We start from the raw sequence: 19,658 nt of genomic DNA, 5'->3' as shown, positions 1-19,658 counted from the left end.
ACTCTTTCCATTATTTTAATATGCAATGCACACTATATTCCCCAAGTCAGATATCCCCTGCACTGTTTTACTTTAGGTTGCTTTATTCTGCTCATGTGAGCAAGCCTGCACAAAGGCAAGGCTTGTTAAGATTTGAGAAAATGTTTACCTTCATCCATGCCATTGAGTATTTCAGTTAAGTCTTCATGTTTGCTGTCATACTGGTGCTCCTTCCACGTTTCACCATTTTCACTTCGAAGTACAATTAGCTCTCTTTCTTTTCCTCGCATTGATCCAAAATGGGGGATTTCCACTATGACAGGGCTAGAGAAAAAGGAATCATATTATTTTTGATCCTGTATCTCCTCACTGCCCTTAATTTCCTATGGACATTAAGTCCTTAAAAAAACTAGGGTAATTTTAAATGGTTAGCACTGTTATGGTAAAAGTGTTTTTAAAATTGCCAAAGCTGCACAATCCTTTATCACTTAAACTATAATTAACAGATAACTTGAAAATATTAATATATAGTTCATTTTTAATGTAAATCTTCTGGAACAGCTGCCTACATGAAAAAATGATTACAACTATTCCTAGGGAGAGTTCTGCCTGCTCAGGTATCCCAGGATGAAAGCAACCCAACCTGCCTTCAGCACTCAGAGTACTGCTGACTGACTGGCATTAGCATAGTCAAAATTCAGAGTTGGCTCAAAGCATTTAAAGGGGCAAAATCAGTTCAGAAACAGCCCAGCTATCCAAATGCATGCAACAGCTACTGACTGCAGAGGTTTTCAACTTCAAACTAAGTCCCAAACTTTTCAAAACTCTCCCTGGCTCTCTGTTGATGCAGCTTCTGTGAAACACAGTAAGTTGTTTCTCATTAGCTTCATTTTCTGGTTCTCATGCCCAAAATCACAGCTGCAACACCTGCATTGTAAACATCACTGGGGAATGTGTAGATTCTTTCACAGTGGATTTCTCCAAGTTAAGCAACATCACAAGCACATTTATATTAGTCACTGTTGAACATTTTGGGGGGAAGGGAATGAGAAGGTGGTTAATAATACACCTATATCACCAGACAATGTACCTTCAACAGAGGACTACAAGTGCAATACTAAACAGTTATTGTGAACAACCAACAGAAACCACCATTCACTTCATGTGCCATTCCTTAACAAGACAGACACTTTTGCCAAACACTTCACAGCCAGGATATGCATTTTAAAGTATGCTAAAACAAACTGACTGAAATCACAATTATGATTTGAACAATTATGGATTATGCAGCTTTAAGACATTTAAATAGACAGTATCGTTATTTTCCTACAGAGGTTGTAAAGCATTTCACTGCTTTGTAATAACTCAGCTAAAAGTAGCATCGTATGATGGGAGACGTATGCAGCACTTCTATGGAACTGTACACCTGCAAGGTGTTGGGGTCATTAACCAATTCATTACCTGAGCATGGAAATTGTAACAGCCATCATGAAGACTAACATAAAACTAGTTGGAGGTCCAGGTTTCACATTAACTACCAAACGGGAAGAGTTAGTATTTTTTCCCATGAAAACAGAAAAAGACAATTCAATTAAAATGCATTTTAGATTATTTTAAGAACAGGCTATTATTCTAATCTGAAATCCTTTAACATGAAATAGAAATGTAGCTGCTGTCTCCCATAGTGTACAGCAAGAAAATACCAAAAATTCAAATACATTGCTTAGGATATTTACTCTCTAGTTCAAAAAGAGTATAAACTGAAAGTTAACCCTGTAGTACAATCTTTGCAGGCTAATATTTCAGATACTGTCTCTGAAAATATTTAGAAACCATACAATTTTGTGCATGACATTTAACAATACTCAGTGAGAAGGTATTGAACAGGTTTGGAACACCAAACACCAATATTTTGAAAACTTAATGCAATACATTTCACAATACGGTTTGAAAACAACAGTCAAAAATATATAGAAACATTCTTACATGTTTAGACTATACACTGCAGTTCCTTTGAGTAGCATACTTGGCCTTAGAAATTTATTTTAACAAGATGCCTCTTGCAGGTTGAAAAGATTAGTGTTTCTCCAACCTTGTTGAATGAAGTCATTTACTCAATGACATTTTTTTCTAAATTATGTATATATAATATACTTCGTGTAATCAGGTTTTACAAATGCTCTTCCCAAAAGGACTCACTCAAGGCCTGTAAATACCTTCTCTACCACAGGGTTGAACTTAAAAGGACTGTCACTGTATATTAAAATGCATTTGATGCAGTTGAAACACTTTAAATTTAAAAAATTACAAAAGCACAGAAGTTATGAAAGCAGAATGTTGGCAGTGAATTTTACATGCCTATAAGCACAAGGTAGTAGCAGAGCTATATTAGATCAAGCCACTATGATTTTCTTTCAGTGACATAAATCAACTGAAAGCTTTGGAAAACTAAAAAATAAAATGGGAATAACAAAAAATTGGAAACAAAAGAAAACTGTAGACATTCTGTATCTTTCTCGTACATATCCTACCCAATAAATTTTGTTCCTTGTGGACCAAGCTGCAGGATTCGGCTAACCATGCTCTCACCCTCATTTAGAGAGGGAGGAGTGTTAGGAAGATGCAGTTTACTGAATAACATCCATGCAGCAGGAAGAGAAACGAGAAGGGGAAATTAGGAACAAGCTGTCATTCCCAACAGAACCGGCAGTTTACACCAGGGTGCCACTCATGGTAATGAACAAAATTTATAATTAGAAAAAAAAGAACCACATCATAGTGGATTGTTTCCCCTATTTGAAGCTTAAAAAAAAAAGGTCAGTTCCTAGCATTTGTACTACTTAATGTCCTACAGTAAGTGCTTCACCATCACAGTCTCAGTGGCTTTGCTCCACAGGACAGAGACAGGCAGTAACTCTGGCAGGGTCCTTTCACGTGCCACAGCATAGGGATCAGAGCTCATTATTTGGGTCTTTGTGACTTTAGGACACTTTTTGTGACAGTGATGTTTCACTGATTCTCTGTGCCAGAGGGTCAAACCCTGCTCTGGGTTACAGGCATGTGATTCTCCTGACTTTAAAGGCAGGTTACATGAGTAGAATGGGGCTGGACTTGGTCTTTTCATGGCTTTCCTTACCTTAGGCTCCACCCTGCAGTCATCATAGAGGCAAAGCTCCCCTTAAAATTCAAGGGTGCTTTCTGGAAGGAATGGCAGGTTGACATTTTTGCATATTTCCTGTCAAGTGACGTATTTACGTGTTCAAATGAGGCAGAGTCAATGTTTAACAAGTTAGATCCACAGGATAAAGGAAATGAAAGATGCAACATGAGTGCAAACAATGAAATTCAGGGAACAACTCACCCCAAAAATTGTGCCCCTGCTGGCCCCATTTCCACAAGTCTACTTGCTAATCCTTCTCCTTCAACCATTGGTGGTGGGCTGGCCAGTTTATGCCTCTTTACCAAGCGGCAGGTGATACGAGTTGGTGCTGTACACTTGCGTGGTGGGATAATTATTCTCATTCCATGATGGCGACTTCCCCTCATTGAACCCCCACGTGCATCAACCATAAAACTCACCAGGAAACTGTAAGAAAAAGGAAACACATCAATGAAAACGGTCACAAAAGAAGCAGATGATCAGCAAAAAGCCAACTGCCAATCTTAAAAAAATTATTAGAAAAGTCCTCCCGATCCCAGCTAAACTAAAAAGATCATGAAGATTCTTTTAAAATTATACTTACATGTTAAACTATTAGTTATCAAAAGCAGGAATTGCTAAAAGTCTAGAAACATCATGGTGAAATGAATAGGTGCTACCAAGTAATTAGGATTAAGGGAGTGCACAAGTAGTGTATTAGTAGTACTTTATTAGTATTTAAAAACATTGTCTGTTACTGTTAGCTCTCCTGTTCGTAAATAAGAATAATTAGCCTCACATGCAGAAAGGAACCAGTGTTTAAAAGTAAGAGTTAAAAAATGCTTATTATTTTTGAGCTTTCAGTCTCCAAAACCTCCTCACAATCTCATTTCCAAACTTTCCCAATGGCTGTCAGAGGCAGCATGGGTGACAGTTAAGACAGGCTACTAAGGGCTTCCTCTGATGGAGAGTGAGAATATCAAATACATCATTTCTTTAGGCTGCTGGCATGGCACTGCGAAGGAAATTACTCTTCTGTGAAGATGATATTCATTAGCAAGAAAAAAGAAAAATCACATTTGCCAGTGTCATTCCAATGCATAATTTTCCATTTAATAATAGAAAGGCAAACAATTATATTTAAGTGGTGAGTGGCAGATTTTAAAATTAAATTCTTTTTAACAGTAAGGGAATAATTATTATTAACAAGAATAAATAGCTGTTCTTTGTTCCATCTATGAAATGCTGAGAAGCTGCACATGCAAAGTGTTACTATCCTTAACAAAATGGTGACAGGAAAGTGGGGTCTCCTCCCAGGACCAAAACCAGACTGCATCCTGTTTCAAAACTCCTCCCAATTTATGGAGACCAATACAGCTTCCTGCAGGGCTAAACAGTTATTGGGGGGAGGAGGGTTTCTCCTCTGGTACTCCAAAATACCCTCCTTTTTCTCTGTATCAAAAGCTGCTGGAAGAGAAGAGCTTCAGACAGAAGATACCATAACAGGGCAGTATCCAGAGGGACAGGGCTTATCAACTCAGTCTTGATGCCAATACATTTTTTGTTTGCTTCTTCTGATTGATCCACAGACTCTGACACAGCTGGCACATCTGCAGTACAGTTGCAATGTTTCCAAGGTTGTTGCCAAAACTTTCAAATCTTAAGGGCTAAACCTTCATATGATTAACAGGTGAATCTTTTCAGTTTCTTCATTCCCTACTGTAAACTGAGCTAAAGGTAAGAGACAATAATCCAAGGGGAGTCATGAAGATTCTTTAAAAGAGCCCCCAAGTGCTCTGAAGTATGAATAGGAATTTGTGTAAGATGGTTTCATTTGCTTTTGAGTCCAGCAGGGTATAAAGTTTAACAGCTGACAGGCATTGGCCAGGCATGCAGATAAGCTGCATTCAGAAGGGCAGCCATCGTGGGTGGGAAAAATCTGCACAAAAGCAGAAGTGCAATCAAAACCTCATATTTAGTGGCCTGCATGAGACAGGCAGATAGGGACACAAGCTGTAAATATATTAAGCAGGACAGAAAGATTGCCCAGCTGAATTCCAGATTAAAAATTTGCTACACTACCTTTTTTCAGGCCAAATTAAAATCCATCAGTAAAGATGGGGAGATGAAGCAACCCTCTGAGATGACCCTAACCACAGTTTAGCATTTCAGACACTTTACAGTACTGAAGCACACAAGAAAATTCACATTATTTCACACAAATAAAAGGTATCCAACTTTCTCTCCTAGATAAACATTGTACAGTAGGGTATTCCAATTACTCATAAGAGGAATTATTTCTGTGGGGCAGGATCTTTGCTGAATGGCTAACCAACGGCTTGCTACAACTATTAGACCTGTATCAAAACCAATATGCTCAGTCTTTAAATTACAGAGTATATAAGTAATGTTAATCTTAATATTTATAGTTCACAAGGTCTTACATGTCTGTAAACCCTGTTGACTGGAACACTTTTCTGTGTGCTGACAAAAGGCTGTATCAAGCAGAGATGCCAGCTCTAAAGAGCCTGGACCTTTGGGTTTACCTCTGCCCTCTGCTCACTAAGCACTATTAGCCGGTCAGCATGTTTATGTTGGTTTTGGTCCCAGCAACTTCTCTACATGGTGAGTGGTGAAGCCTGGTGGTGGGAAGGACATGCCACGTGGCATGTGGAAGGGTAGGCCAATGGTTGGTCTTGACTAGCTGTGAAGTGAGTTCAAGACAATCTGTTCAATTTACTATGAAGGAGGAAAAATACTAAACAGGGACACAGTTTTTGGTCACGGACAGGAGAATACTGAAATAAATGTGTTACAATTGGTGCTTTGGTGACCTTTTAAATGTATACAGTTTTCATCTGCAGAGAAGATGGGGCCATTTCAGACTCCATGCCTATGGAAGGGTACAGGGTGGAGGGGTGGCTGGCTGGAGCATCCCTTCAGGGCAGATGCAGCAGCAGCTCTGGGGAGGCACATCTGGTCAGTGCACCATGAGGAGCCTCCCAGGGAGCTTGGCAAGGCTGGGCTTGGCCTTATGGCTCCATACAGAGCAAAGTTTTGGAGAGCTGCCTATCCTGTACATGATTACCGGCACATTAAGCCAGCTCATAATTAATAAAAAAGGAGTTTTTCATCTGATGCAAAAATGCCAAAGCTTGCACTCAGATGTTTTCTCTGTATCCAAACTATTTATATGATGCAAATATGTCAAAGTGGATTTTCAGAACTATCTAGGCACCTAAATCAACTGACTTAAAATAATACATAAACCAATGAAAGTTAATACTAAATAGCTATAAAAATCAGTCCCCAAGTTCTCAGGTACATTTAGGCTGTAGATTTCAAGGTTGTGCAGAGACAGCTGAGTTGGGTTTGATGATAGGCACCGATATCAGTCCAGCCTTGGCAACCCTGGGCTAATTAGCACTGCTAATGCACACTGCTCCCAGCAAGGGCAGATTAACCCTCTGCTAGGATTTATGCCCCACCACAGGACCTAGCCCACTACAGCCAGTTTTGGTGTCTACACTACACCGCAGCCTTCAGTGAAGACAAAACTTGTATCAGAGCAGCCCTTATTGCTCCCATACAAAAGTAATAATCAACAACAGCATATTAATTATTTCCTTGCTTAGTTTTCAAATTAGTAACATACCATTTAAGACATTAACTCCAAACAGTATTTCATGCACTCTATCAAAAAGATTAGTAGCTGATGCTTACCTAAATTAATGCTGTACTAATAATGGAAACTACAATATGATCTCTAAACCACAACACTAAATGCTAATGAGCATTTCTACTTGAATACATGGAAGGGATGAGGATATGGGTGGATGCACTACAAACATCTACACACACTCTGTGGGAAAAGAGTTAAAAAAATAAAAAATGAGGTTCACAAAAAGCACAGAGTTATCACCTTGAATCATACTGGGGAAGTGGAGAGGAATAGCTGCAAAATAATTTAGAAAGCAAATGGGAAAATTAATGTAAGATAATTAGAGGCAAGCAACAGAAAATATCAATAATAAGTGCAAAGGAAACATAACAATCAGAAAAATAACAAAAGCAACACATTTGAAGGCAAACTTTAGAAATTATTTGGCTTTTGCTTCGCATATTGTGACCTATGTCATATAAAATATGCTACACATGGAAAAAAAATCCAAAAGAAAGTATTTATTAAATTAGTCAGCACAAATCCACAATTTCTCTATGAAATGCAAAAACACATGGAGGAAAAAAACATTTGCAATTTACTTAGGTCGACAAAGAATTTATTGTAACACAGATTATTTAATTTCCACTGTGCCATGGAAAACCAGTTCTTGCACTTTTCTACAGCTGTTTATTTTTCAAAGTACAACATATGAAGATAGGTATGGCAGGATACCTTAAAGTAGTATCAGTCTATGCCATTCTTTACACTTTCAAAAATGAGTTCTGTGTGTACAGGAGGTTGGAATAAACTATAATTAATCTGATATATTCCACCTCGCAAGACTGGATCCATTATTTTTGAGTTTCTCAATATGGAAGGCATTGTAACATTGATTTCCTTCTTTCAGCTAAGAAAACCAAGGAGTTAAAAAAAGACAACATAAAGCAAGCACGCCCACATTTTATTTCAGGAATGTAACCTTACATCTGGAATCTGAAGGTCATTTTGGTGAAGGGTCTCTACCCTTCCAGAGGCCTCAAGATTCATGACACATTTCACTGTGCTGCTTATAATGGACCCTATTCAAAATATATGCTGGCAAAATAACTTTTCTGAACTCAGAAAGAGAAACATAAAACATTCTCTTGGCATAAAAAAAGGAAAAACCAGAAGAGCCAAAATTATTGCCAACAATTCCTTCTTTCTTTCCCTTTCACTGATACATCGCTGGATCTCTACATCCAGCTCCCAAAATTTTCTTCTCCCTCAGTTAAGAAATAGGAACAAACTTTGATGCCCTCTTCTGACAGCGGGTAAATGGGGAAAAGAGCAACTCGAGGAGCAGGCTGCAGAGGGGCTCCCCAGCAGCGCACAGTGGGGGCCTGGGGCAGGCCAAGGAATGCAAAGGGCAGTGGGGTCAGGCCCTGGCTGCAGGGCAACCCAGGACACAGGGGCTGCAGGGAGCAGGCATCCCCAGCCTAGGTACCTCTGCCTACAGCCACAGAAAGAGTTGGGAACAAGCCAGGGGATGAAGGAAGGCAAACAAGCAGAAAACGAGTTGTTTTTTGAGAAAAAAAGAAAAAAAAGGAAAAAACAAAAAGAAAAAGAAAAAAAAAAAGAGAGAAAGGAAATGCCCAAAAACCCCTAAACCAGCAGAAAAGTCATGAGCCTTTGCATATCAGATGTGCTGAGGTACTGGAAGATGTGAAGGGAACATCTGTTGATTGCCTCTAGATTAAGGTAACATGGAACACTAAACACTATCATACTATGGTATGGGGCCACAACCAAAAAGAAAATAAAGGATGAGTGAACCTTTGTTTCCTTAGAAAGAAACTGAGTCATCACAGCATCATTTCTGATGGAATTTATCTGTCACATGAGAAATGTGACAGGTCACAGGCTATACCTCTTTGGAGAATATTTTGGTGCTCAGTTAGCAAGAACTGACATACAAAAGTAGAAGATCTGAAGTAGCTGATGAGAAAGAGCCTACATCCACAGAACGTATGTTTTGGAGGGTTGATACAATGCCTTAGTGAGCATGTTGGAGAGCTAAGGGCAGACAAGTGTTGTCCCGGAGGACTGGCAGGATGTACACATCAGGCCTATTTATATCAGGATGAAAAGGAATCAGAAAATTCTAGATCAATCTACCCAAATTATGATAAATATTCAGGAAAAGATTGTCCAACAATCAATCTGTAAGAGCCTAAAGGACAGCAGAGACCAGTGCCACCCAGTCCTCAAGTAAAGTAAAAACGAACCAAAATATAACTTACGTCAAATGAGTTTAACTTCCTTCTTTGACAGAGAAATTTACCAAGTGGATGTGTGGAAGCACTTCAGTAAGCTATCAAGGTATAGTATAGATAAGGAAAGTGAACAATCATCTGAGAGGTTACCTCAAAAGAGATACACTCAGTGCTTTACCATTAAATTGAAAGAAAATTTCAAGTGGAGATTACACTGTACTGTCCTGGGCCAGGTAGTAAGCTAGTATCTTAATTCATTATTTGAACATTGGACAGAAAAAAGGTCTGATAAGTCTTTGGGAAATAGGATCAGAATTAAAGTTATCTTGCTAATATGGAAAAAGGGTCTGGAACCAATAAACTGACATACAGTAAAGGTAAATGCAAACAGAGGGAAGAAGCCAAATGCGTAAGCATAAAACAGAAAAAATAACCAGACTGCAGAATTTCAGAAAATAAACAAGAAATTCTAGTAGATCACTATCATCAGTCAACATAAACTGCAGTAACCAAAATGATAACTCTCATTGTGGGATTGCTTAAGATTAGGTGTGCCATGTGTGAGACCAAAGGTAGCAATCCTGGCTTAGAAATAAGATATCATCAATGAGGGGAGAGCAAGGGGACAGCAGGAAGAAGGCATTGAAATGAAGTAAGCACTACTTAGGAGTATTTGGGACACATTAATCTATAAAAGAAAAGATTACATGTCTTCCAACATATAAAATGTTGTTAAGAGACCAATAAGATATTGTTCTCCATGATTACTATGGATATGACAAGAAACAGACTAAATCTGCAGCAGAGAAATTTTAAATTGAGTATCAACTGAAGAAATGCTGCAACAAAGGATAGTGAACTACTAAAGCTGGAAGACTGGAATCTCTTATTTTTAGTGACTATGAAGAAATTAAACCTACTTCTGTAATGGCTTGACTACATTGTATCCTGCTGTAATGCAAATGCCTGGACTACCAGCTCTCTGAGGACCTTTGCTGACATACCTTTCAACAATAACCAACAGACTTCAGGTTTTCATTTTGCAACTCTTGACATTTCATTTTTATCACTGACCATATGCGGTGTTTTATCAGTTCAAGACCCAAAAATCCACCGTTGTATAGATCTGTTCAGCAGAAGCAGGTGCTTAGATGTATTGTGAGACTGTAGCTTTAGATTTGCGGGACTTGCTGCTGGTTTGAAGCTGAAATCTTTCAGTATGTGCACTCATTTTTATTATAAGAATGTAATTAGTCACAAAATGGAGAAGTAAATTAAATAGGGTACGAAATTTTATGTCCCAATCTTGAAAATTAAACAAATATATATATTAGACAATCTCATATGCAATTATTCCTTTCAATTGCACATTTGTAAATGTTTACAAAACACATTCAAACTTTACAACTATTGTATTTAAATCAAGTCTATGTAGTACTGTCGAGAAGCATAACTACAGTGATGACTCACAAGTAAATGAATAGTAGCACTAAAATACTACAGACACTGGAAAACAGGCAGGAGTTTTGAGGTATAAATAATAGGTTAAATTAAACCCCTCAATTTTTTCCTCTGTGAAAGAACATAACAGTATATCTCTCATATTCCAAGTAATTTAATGCAATTTAAACAAAGTCACCTTATAACATTTAAAAGTGCAGCATAAGCAACAGAAAAAGTAAAACAGGACTATTAAAGAGAAGCCTGTGGAATTACAAAGTTTTGGCATTCAAAATATTAAGTGAAGAAGCAAGTTTTTGGTTTGATATGCAAGAATTTAGAATGACTCCTGTTATTATGCACCCTCATTGAAGTCAGTGTGAATTTTGCCACTGGCTTCAACTGGAGCAGGAACAGGCATGTTATCAGCCATTACAGCAGGCTGTATTCTTCAGCTAACAATACACTTCCACATTTAAAGATAAAGGAAATCTGATAAGTGACCTACCCAGAATGGATGGGACTTGAAACGAGGTTAACATTGTCCAAGGTGTCTGCAGCCCAGCTGTAGTGTCTGAGTGAATCAGAATCAAACTCTCTTTGAAACGTCAGGTGCTTAAAAACACAATAATTAAAAAAAATAAATAAATTTAACGTTAAAAACACTTGTCTTAAATACAAACTTGGTAATATAATTCTATTAAATTTAGACCTGGCTCCTTTCTGGTCAACAGTGCTGATATCACAGGTGCTAAATTACTGGAAATCCCACAACAGAAATGTGGAATCCACAGACAAATTCATCTTACATATCTTCAAATATTCTTTTTTTCCTGCTTTTCCCACCTCCTTCAGTTACAACTATGTCTCTCTCCAAACTTTACTTTGATCTTAAAAAGATTGAAAAAAAACCTTACCATTTGCACTGCAATCATAAACCATATAGGCAGGCAGTATAATATTCCCCTACAGAAAGTGCCATTGGACAGATCCTTATTCAAGCATAACCTGTGAATAACTTCACTGGGAGTTCACTGAAGCTGTGAATGCGTGACCAAGTTCCCAGTGTTTAATTTATCTTTATACCCCTACAACCAAAGGAACACTGTTTTCTGGAGTGCCACTGTCTCTGCTCATCTCTATAAAAATAGCTTTAACCCTGTGGAGTGCTGGCACACTGGTGCTATAATTAACTGCCCCATCTGACAGACATTGACATGTAATGTTGTTCTCGGCAGCCCATGGACATGCGCATGCACACTCACCCCTGCAACAAGGCCTCACACCAGAAATCCTCTTAGCTGTGCAGCAAAGCCATTCTAGTAAAATGTTCTTTTTTTTCTCTGCCTCTTTTTTCCCTTGGAAACTAAAATAAAATCTTAAAATACTGTATGCCCCTATTTCCAGGGTGATACGAAAGCTTCTAAACAATTTAAGATGCACCCTCAGAAGTCATGTCAATAAAACTAAGTCAAGAAGCTGTCCTGCAGTACACATAGACTATCTGCACCAAAGATGTTGTTAAAGATGTCAGTGCTTACTGAAAGTAGGTTGTTTTCTGCTTAAAGGCAAATACATCTAGAGAGAACAGTCTGTCAAAACTAAACCCAAAACCTCATAGACTGTTGTCAAATCAAACTCTATGGGTTCAAATCAAACCTAAGCCAAACACACACTTCTACACAGGTTTTATTATTTCCACCTATTTTTTTTCATGCATTGGCACATAGAGTTAGTGCAAATTAATTCTATTGAATGGAAATACCAGCATTAGCAGTAAATCTGGCAAAGCCTGTCATAAACACACAAAAATACTTCTGTTGAGAAGCTTACATAAGGTAAACAAGCAGATAGTATCTGTTGTTGGCTAGATTCTGCAACCCTCCCACCACTCCGGGGTGTCCAAAAAACTTCTCTCTTTAGACATTTATTTTCTTTCAAATGAGAGCTCATACTGAGTACATTCTTACTTTTGATAACAACAGTGTGTGATCCAGACAGTTGGTCTCAGAAGTTGTAAAAATGTAAATAAATAAACAAACGTCTTTCTTTGCTCAATGATTTAACATTATTATCAAAATAGGACAAAATAAAAAGAAACATAAGAAATGCATTAAAAAGAACATCACTTAGTGTTTGTGATTCGAATGCCAGCTAAGCCATAACAGTGTCACTGCACTGAGGCCCAGGCATGCACCAGGGTACACATGGCAACAAGGAAACATGGCATCATGCTTGCTGTGACAGATGAAAAGTGCTAAAGTTCCTTCAGCAGTGTAATATGGAAAACTAAACCTAGAGTCACATAATTTCCAAGGAAATACCACCACCCTAAAGTAATCTGTGCTACTATGCTCACCAAGTTGCTTACATGCATACATTGGCTTCCTTGGTCTATTCCTGAGATACAATATCAGGTAACTGTATTTTTGATGCGTTCCTCTGACAAAGTGTGCTGAAGTAGATCTTTCAGACACGTTAACAGCCAGCAAAAGCACAAAGCCTGCAGCCAATAATTTTGGCAGGAAAACAGAGTAGGAAAAGCTAATAACTAGGCACGTGCATCTTACACACAACACACATCTGTTGATTTAATTTTGTCAGTCTATCAAGGTGCTGTATTTTCCAAGCAGGCAAAAAAAATCTTCCTATATAAGTTGCAATATAAGCAGTTCAGAAGCTGTTACATCATCAGTGACACCAAATCACAGGATTCATCCTGTGTTTGGTCAGGCCCCAGTGTTCCCTGCCTGGACTACGGGAGATTGAATATGCATTGCTAAAGGGAGTGGCATTGTTAGATGCAAATGTATGTGTGAAAACCACTGATAGTTCTGCTGATTGCATAACTGAGGATCTAGGCTGTGTAATATTCAGAGTTCAGCAGACAGAAGAATTTATGCTTCCTCCCAGATGAATTTATCCAGACAAGAAGAGACTCAGCAGGCTGCTATGTAACAGACAGCCTGATTCATCCTGCCTTTGGCCGATTAAATTCAGAGCTTGATGTAAAGTCTTCCATGGAGAAAGTCATCTGGATTTTGTCTGAGTTGCTGTATCCATGGTAATGCATCAGGACACAGAAATTTTAACTTTGCTCCAACCAGGTTATGAGGCACAGCATGGCCTGGACTCAGACTTCTGTGCTTGTAGAATCACAGAGTGGTTTGAATTGGAAGGGCCCTTAATGATCATCTAGTTCCAACCCCCCTGCATGGGCAGGGACACCTCCCACTAGACCAAGTTGCTCAGGGCCCCATCCAGCCTGGCCTTGAATGTTTCCAGGGATGAGGTTTCCACAACTTCCCTGGGAAAGCTGTTCCAGTGTCTCACCACCTTGACACTAAATTTTTTTTCCTTATGTCTAGCCTAAATCTCCCCTCCTCCAGCTTTAATCCATTACCCCTCGTCCTGTCACTACACACTCTACTAAAAAGTCCCTCCCTAGCTTTCCTGTAGCCCCTTCAGGCACTGGAAGGCTGCTATAAGGTCTTCTCCAGGCTGAACAGCCACAACTATCTCAGCCTGTCTTCAGAAGAGAGGTTGAACAGGGTCATCAATAAACCACTGAATACAAACAATGGAGACAATATCTCAACTTCTTGGGGAATTCTTCAAAACTCTTATCTAATGACCAATGTGTCATGTCAGGTACAGTAAAGACTAGTTTCAAACCTTCCTCATTTGACTCTTCCTACACTCCCAAGTCTCCCAGTGATCCTGGGAAGAGTTTGCCCTGAAGTAGAGTGCCTGTGCATGCAGTGGTGTCACTGCAACACAACCATGTACAATAAGTACTTCTTATTTTTCTAGTGGAATTTTGCAGTACAAAACAGGTTAACAGTGCACACTTTGAACAATGTTCTTTAGGAGTTATTCAGCATAGTGCTAGTTTTAAGTTTTGCCATTTGATCAAGTGCTGCATAGTTGCTAAATCAATGCCATCTACTTTGATGGCAATCACAAAAACAGCCAGAATCATAATATGATATATTATGTTCTCAGACTTAAAAGCCTTCCTCTCCTGTGAAATTTCCATCAGACCAAGAAAACTTAGTGAAGGATTAGGAGTAGGAAGTGTCACCATAACTCCAGGTTCTCAGCCCTGAAAATAATTTCTTGTTCCTAGTGGCAGAAGCTGCAGAGTTTATTTTCTAACTTCAAAAACAAACAAAAGCAACAAAATTACTGCTAAGCAATGTTCAGAAATTCTCCCTAGCTGGCTGTTGCAAATCAAGGTTATTGGAAGTTTACAGCGTTTCACTTGAAAACAAAAACCTACTAATAATTCAATTGCTGAAGAGAGAATCCAACCTCTGCCATTATCATAATGTTACCAAAACTGTGTGCAAAAGCTTTAGTAAAACTGAATAATTTTTACTTCACTAGAATTCACAGACTAATACAATCAAGGTTTAAAATGCCTGAGTCCTGCTCTGTGGATCCTCTCCCCCCATGAAAGCATCCTCTGAGATCAATAACCCCAGGTGCAGGAATACTTGCTGCTGCTGAGAGGTACCTCTGTGCAAATAGCAGCAGAAAACCTTTGTTTCATTACAATCCACTTTACTCTCTTCCAGGACATGAATAACAACTCCACTCCACAGTCCTTTAATTCCCAAGTAAAGATTTTTAATCTAAATTTTTATTCAGCTTCCAAGCAGATCTCTGGCTTCTGTGTATCAAGAAACTCTTGAGAAATTCAGTTAGATTTGAAAACCTGAAGCAGTCTATCAAGCAAAATGCTGAGAAACTCACAAACAGAGCATACAATACACCCTGCAACCTCCAGCATTATCTTTTAGGAAGACTTTCCGACACTAATCAGATCAAAATATTCTGCTTTTGTTGTATTAGTCATTGCACAAATGTTTGGAAGATACACCAACTGGTTAGTGCATAATAACTTAATCTTTAGAAGGCCAAATTATGCCCAAGGGTGGAAAAAAAAACAGGACAGCAGTTGGAGTCCTCTCCATGCAGATAGAAAGGGGGAACATAATCCTGGGCTATACAGCAAAAGATTGCTTAGTGTAAAACACCCTGCTTACCAAAGCTCATTGAGGATGCACGTAATATTAAGCTCAGAGATGCTCCCACTGACTACTGTGGACAGCCTCTTACTCAGCAATATAATTGCTGCCTTAAAAACTCTTCTGGTTTGGAACCCTACCACCATGTCTCTTGCAGCATAAAAACCACAGTGTGGTAAACCCACCATTTCTCTCTCTCAGCTCCGTTCTTCACCTATTCCAATAGTTAAGAGAGTAGCAATGGTCTCTGCAAGGGTTGCAGACTGTCATCCCTTGGGACCTGAAGCCCTGGTGGCAGAGATGCAGAACGTACCTGATCTTTTGCTGGTACCAGCAGTTCTTCAATCATCATGCTGTCTCGGGCATAAGAGCTCCTGTTCAGCGTGTAGGACCTATCCGAACTGAAGGAGCGGAGGCTGTTGTATTTACCAGTTATCATAGAAAGTGCAGATGACAATGAGATGAACAAAAAATAAAAACAAAAAAATTAATACATGCAACTTCCAGGGACAGCATAAGATGGCAAAATGTACATAATCTGTGAAATAAATACAAGGGAATAAATTGAATACGACGTATTTTACTGTAGTTAAGTATCTCCTTTCCTACAATATACATAAGCAAAATCACAACAGATGTTTACTGCTTTGGCAGTATTGTCATGGCTTTAGAATAAATCCAGAACAGTGTATTCTAGCATTCAGAGGAACTTTGATAAATGTCTTCATGCCCTAATCCTGAAAGGAGACCCATGAGGGCAGGTCCCAGGGGAGCTGTGGGTAGGCTACAGGCTCAGATCGCTGAAGCAGGTTTAACTAAGAGCAAATTTTACGTGTTGTTGTTCTCTTTGTGGCTGAACCACTCGACTTTGTTATAAACACCTTAGTTATTCCTTTAAGTTAGAAAAAAAGGACAATGATTTTGAAATGAGAGAAGAAAGAAACTTGCTTATTGATTATTAAATAGAGATTCTAGTGCTTTGGGGATTATTTTATGCATGTTAGACTATTTAAAAATACCAATGAACACTCCAAATGTGTTGCAATTAAATCAACGTAGGAGTGCATTACATTTAACCCTGGAAGATACATTATGGTATGTGCTAAAAACATGCTGCAGGCCTAGACATGCTTGCTACGTGACAAAAAACAAAGTAATAAAAATGTGAATTAATAAAAAGCAACATCCAACAACATATTACACTTTTGAACTAGCGATAACTTTTCAGACTCAAAACTCTAAAACTAGTTTCATGCATTTTGCAGCTGTTAAACTTTTCTAGTCCCTTAGCACACGTTCCTCCTTGTGCTGGAAGCAGGACTGGGATCTTAATTACACACTCTAGGCATATGTTAAGCAGATTTTACATGACAAATGACATAAAGAAATCAAGCTATATTTGTTATAACAGAGGGATATTCTCCCAGGCTGAGCCCACCCCCTCATCCAAAACATAAAAGCATGTCACTTCCTAATGCTGAATAAAATGGAGATGAGAAATGGCAGCAGCAGAAAGATGTAACACGATGCCATGCCTTCTTACCTGACTTTTGGACTAAAGCAATTTACAGTGGAAAAGAAACAGGAGAAACAGAAAGCAAAGAATCAGACGGGAAAAGCAAGATGTTATGGCTGGATGGCTTATATATTTCATGTGTTTATTTCTTAATGTTACACTCAGAATCAGTAGTAAGATATATCCACAAAATACTTTTTGCTAAATACTTTCCAGGAAAAAGGCTGTATTTGTCTCCTCTGAGCATAACATGCGCAATGTAAAAAATGAGTTACGCAGCAACAAATAGTAATGGCACTGCTAAAATCAGAAGCATGGGGAGATTAGATTTCTCTCAAAGAAAACATGAGGTTGAACCCTCAAATCTACCTAACATATCTTGCCTGTGAATTCTGCTCTCCCACTTGCACAGTGAGAATTTAGACATGTGCAGGAAGCGTGTAATGAGCAAAAGGTGTCCTGTCAACCTGTGCCCAGCTCTGTACACCAAGTGCACTCCCTCTCCACCGTCACAGTGCTACTTCAGACCAGACCAAGTCTGATAGTGCTGTATGATCACCTTGCTCACACCAGCTTGTGTTTGGAAGCAGCATGTCAGCTTCGTTAATTAAGTTTACAAAGGCATAAGATTCTCCTTTTAGATCTATTTTGCTGATTTTCAAGCTAATGGACTATTTAAAAGCATTTTGGCTTTCCTTATGAATGTATTATCACCTAAACACTTATTAACTTACCTAAAAATCGTAAGTGAAGCAAACCATGGCTGGGCACTGCTAAAGACCAAATTTGCACTGCATGCTTGCATTTCTAATGCAACCATAACAAACAAGACTGAAGAGTAGACATCTAAACTTTACCTTATGGGAGTTACCTTTCAGTGCCAGACAATGAACTCCCTTTTTAAAACAGATCTTTAAACTACAGCATAGGAAAAAGTCCTCAGGGCTCCAGCTTATGAAGTTTAATTATTAGCTTCAGAATGATTCAACTGTCAGTAAATACTCTGCAAATCCACAACTGTGGAAATAATCTCTGCTCATAGAGCTTTAATTGTTTTGAGCAATGCATACTGCAAGGCTTTAGCAAGATTCAAAAATGAAATCTTAAACATAGATCTAGAAATACCTGAGTTGAAATCAACATTAGTCAGATATAAAATTAAGATTACAGTATTTTATCAGGTTCACAGAAACTTTGTCCTGATTCTTGTAACACAGAATCTGCTCCCTGTCAAATGGAACCCTACACCAAATTTAGGGTACACCTGCTTTTTTATTTTTAGGAGCATTTTTCTTCAGTATCAGCTAGCTCAGTTGCATTACTCACTAGCACCTTTAAAGAAATAAAAACACCAAAATAGCAAAGTGAACATAAGTCAGTTTTTCTGGCATTTACGTTCTTCAGCTAAATTAGTCCATTAAGGAATACTCTAATGTGATTATCAATCTGACCAGTAGTAGTGAAAAGCAAACTGTTTTGGCTGGCTGTTCTAGGTCAGTTTCTAGACCAGTTGCAAACTACTAGCACAGAAGTGCCTCAGAGATGGTCACAGCATGATCAGATACCAGAAAAAGTGAATAGTTAATATTCTGTATCACTGCCATAAGAAGCCAGCATGAATAAAGAATATGAAATAAAACTGCAATGAACATACACTTTAAAGGCACAGTATTACTGTAACACACAAGTACACCCCCTCTACTTCGTTTGGAAACAGACTCCAGCTTTGTGTGGAGTGAGTTTGGTTTGTAAAAAACCTGGCAACTGTGGTGACACACAAACAAGGAGAAACAGCAAAGACAATACCTGGCGGAGCGGGCTCCCAGGCTAAAGCCCATGTATCCCTCAGCAGGCAAAGAATCATCTCCCAACTCTTTCAGATCCTGGGGTCCGAGGTATTTGTCTGTATCACCTGTCATTGCATCCTCACCTGCCAGTACAAAAGCCAGGCTGAAATCAGAAGCTACAAGTATTGTAAATGTTTGTGTGCTTAGTAAGTCATAACGCCCTTCTCTGCTCGCCAACCAGGAATCAATCCTGACACCCCCACTTTCCCCAAGGCTCTTTTCATGTAGGATGTCAATCACCACCCTCTGAATAGGCCTGATAAATTATTTTACAGGGGGCAAATATAAGAAGCAAAACTCCACCTTGACGTAAAACCAATAAAGTTATATGAGGGATGACTATTGCCCAATCGTTTAAGCAAGCTAAAGGGTTCTTCTGTACTTTGCACCATTGCACTTGCTTTTGCTTTCTTTACTAAAACGCCCGAGCTGACAAACTAAAGTCAGGTTATTCTATGTGTATGCAAAATAAATTTAAAAAAATTAAAAAAAGAATACTTGTGGTGAAAGCCTGGGTGCCCACCAGTACTGAAAAGTGCAGCAAGCTTGAATGAACGCTGAGTAAAAGAAGAGGCTGGCCTTCCACCCCAGGTATTTCTCAATAACTCAAGAACTTTTGCATGGGCTTTTTTATTTATTTATTTATTTTTTAATGAGCTGCTTCACCCTGCCAGGTTGCTTTTCCGAGGGTACGTCCATGAGGCAGCCCCTTGGCGGCCCCGGCCGGGGGGCGGGCAGGGCTGCGGCGACCCCGACCCGCGGAGCAGAACAAAGCCCGGCGGCGG

At 38.9% G+C, this 19,658-nt stretch overlaps 1 protein-coding gene across 1 annotated transcript in view; it reads right to left on the bottom strand.

Moving 5' to 3' along the window:
- The window catches only part of ANK3 (ankyrin 3, node of Ranvier (ankyrin G)), a gene marked incomplete at its 5' end in the record, with an annotated part of 146,886 nt that overhangs the window by 54,724 nt on the left and 72,504 nt on the right, over window positions 1-19,658 (bottom strand). The window contains 6 exons of the mRNA XM_010001142.1: window positions 149-303; window positions 3,341-3,565; window positions 10,986-11,092; window positions 15,824-15,911; window positions 17,054-17,065; window positions 18,833-18,956. Coding sequence (XP_009999444.1) covers window positions 149-303; window positions 3,341-3,565; window positions 10,986-11,092; window positions 15,824-15,911; window positions 17,054-17,065; window positions 18,833-18,956 — 711 coding nt within the window. The remainder of the gene's footprint in view (window positions 1-148; window positions 304-3,340; window positions 3,566-10,985; window positions 11,093-15,823; window positions 15,912-17,053; window positions 17,066-18,832; window positions 18,957-19,658) is intronic.

The sequence above is a fragment of the Chaetura pelagica genome, unplaced genomic scaffold (assembly GCF_000747805.2).
Source record: "Chaetura pelagica isolate M959 unplaced genomic scaffold, ChaPel_1.0 scaffold346, whole genome shotgun sequence".
In the NCBI taxonomy this organism is placed as follows: Eukaryota; Metazoa; Chordata; class Aves; order Apodiformes; family Apodidae; genus Chaetura; species Chaetura pelagica.
This window is presented reverse-complemented; position numbering and strand designations above follow the sequence as displayed.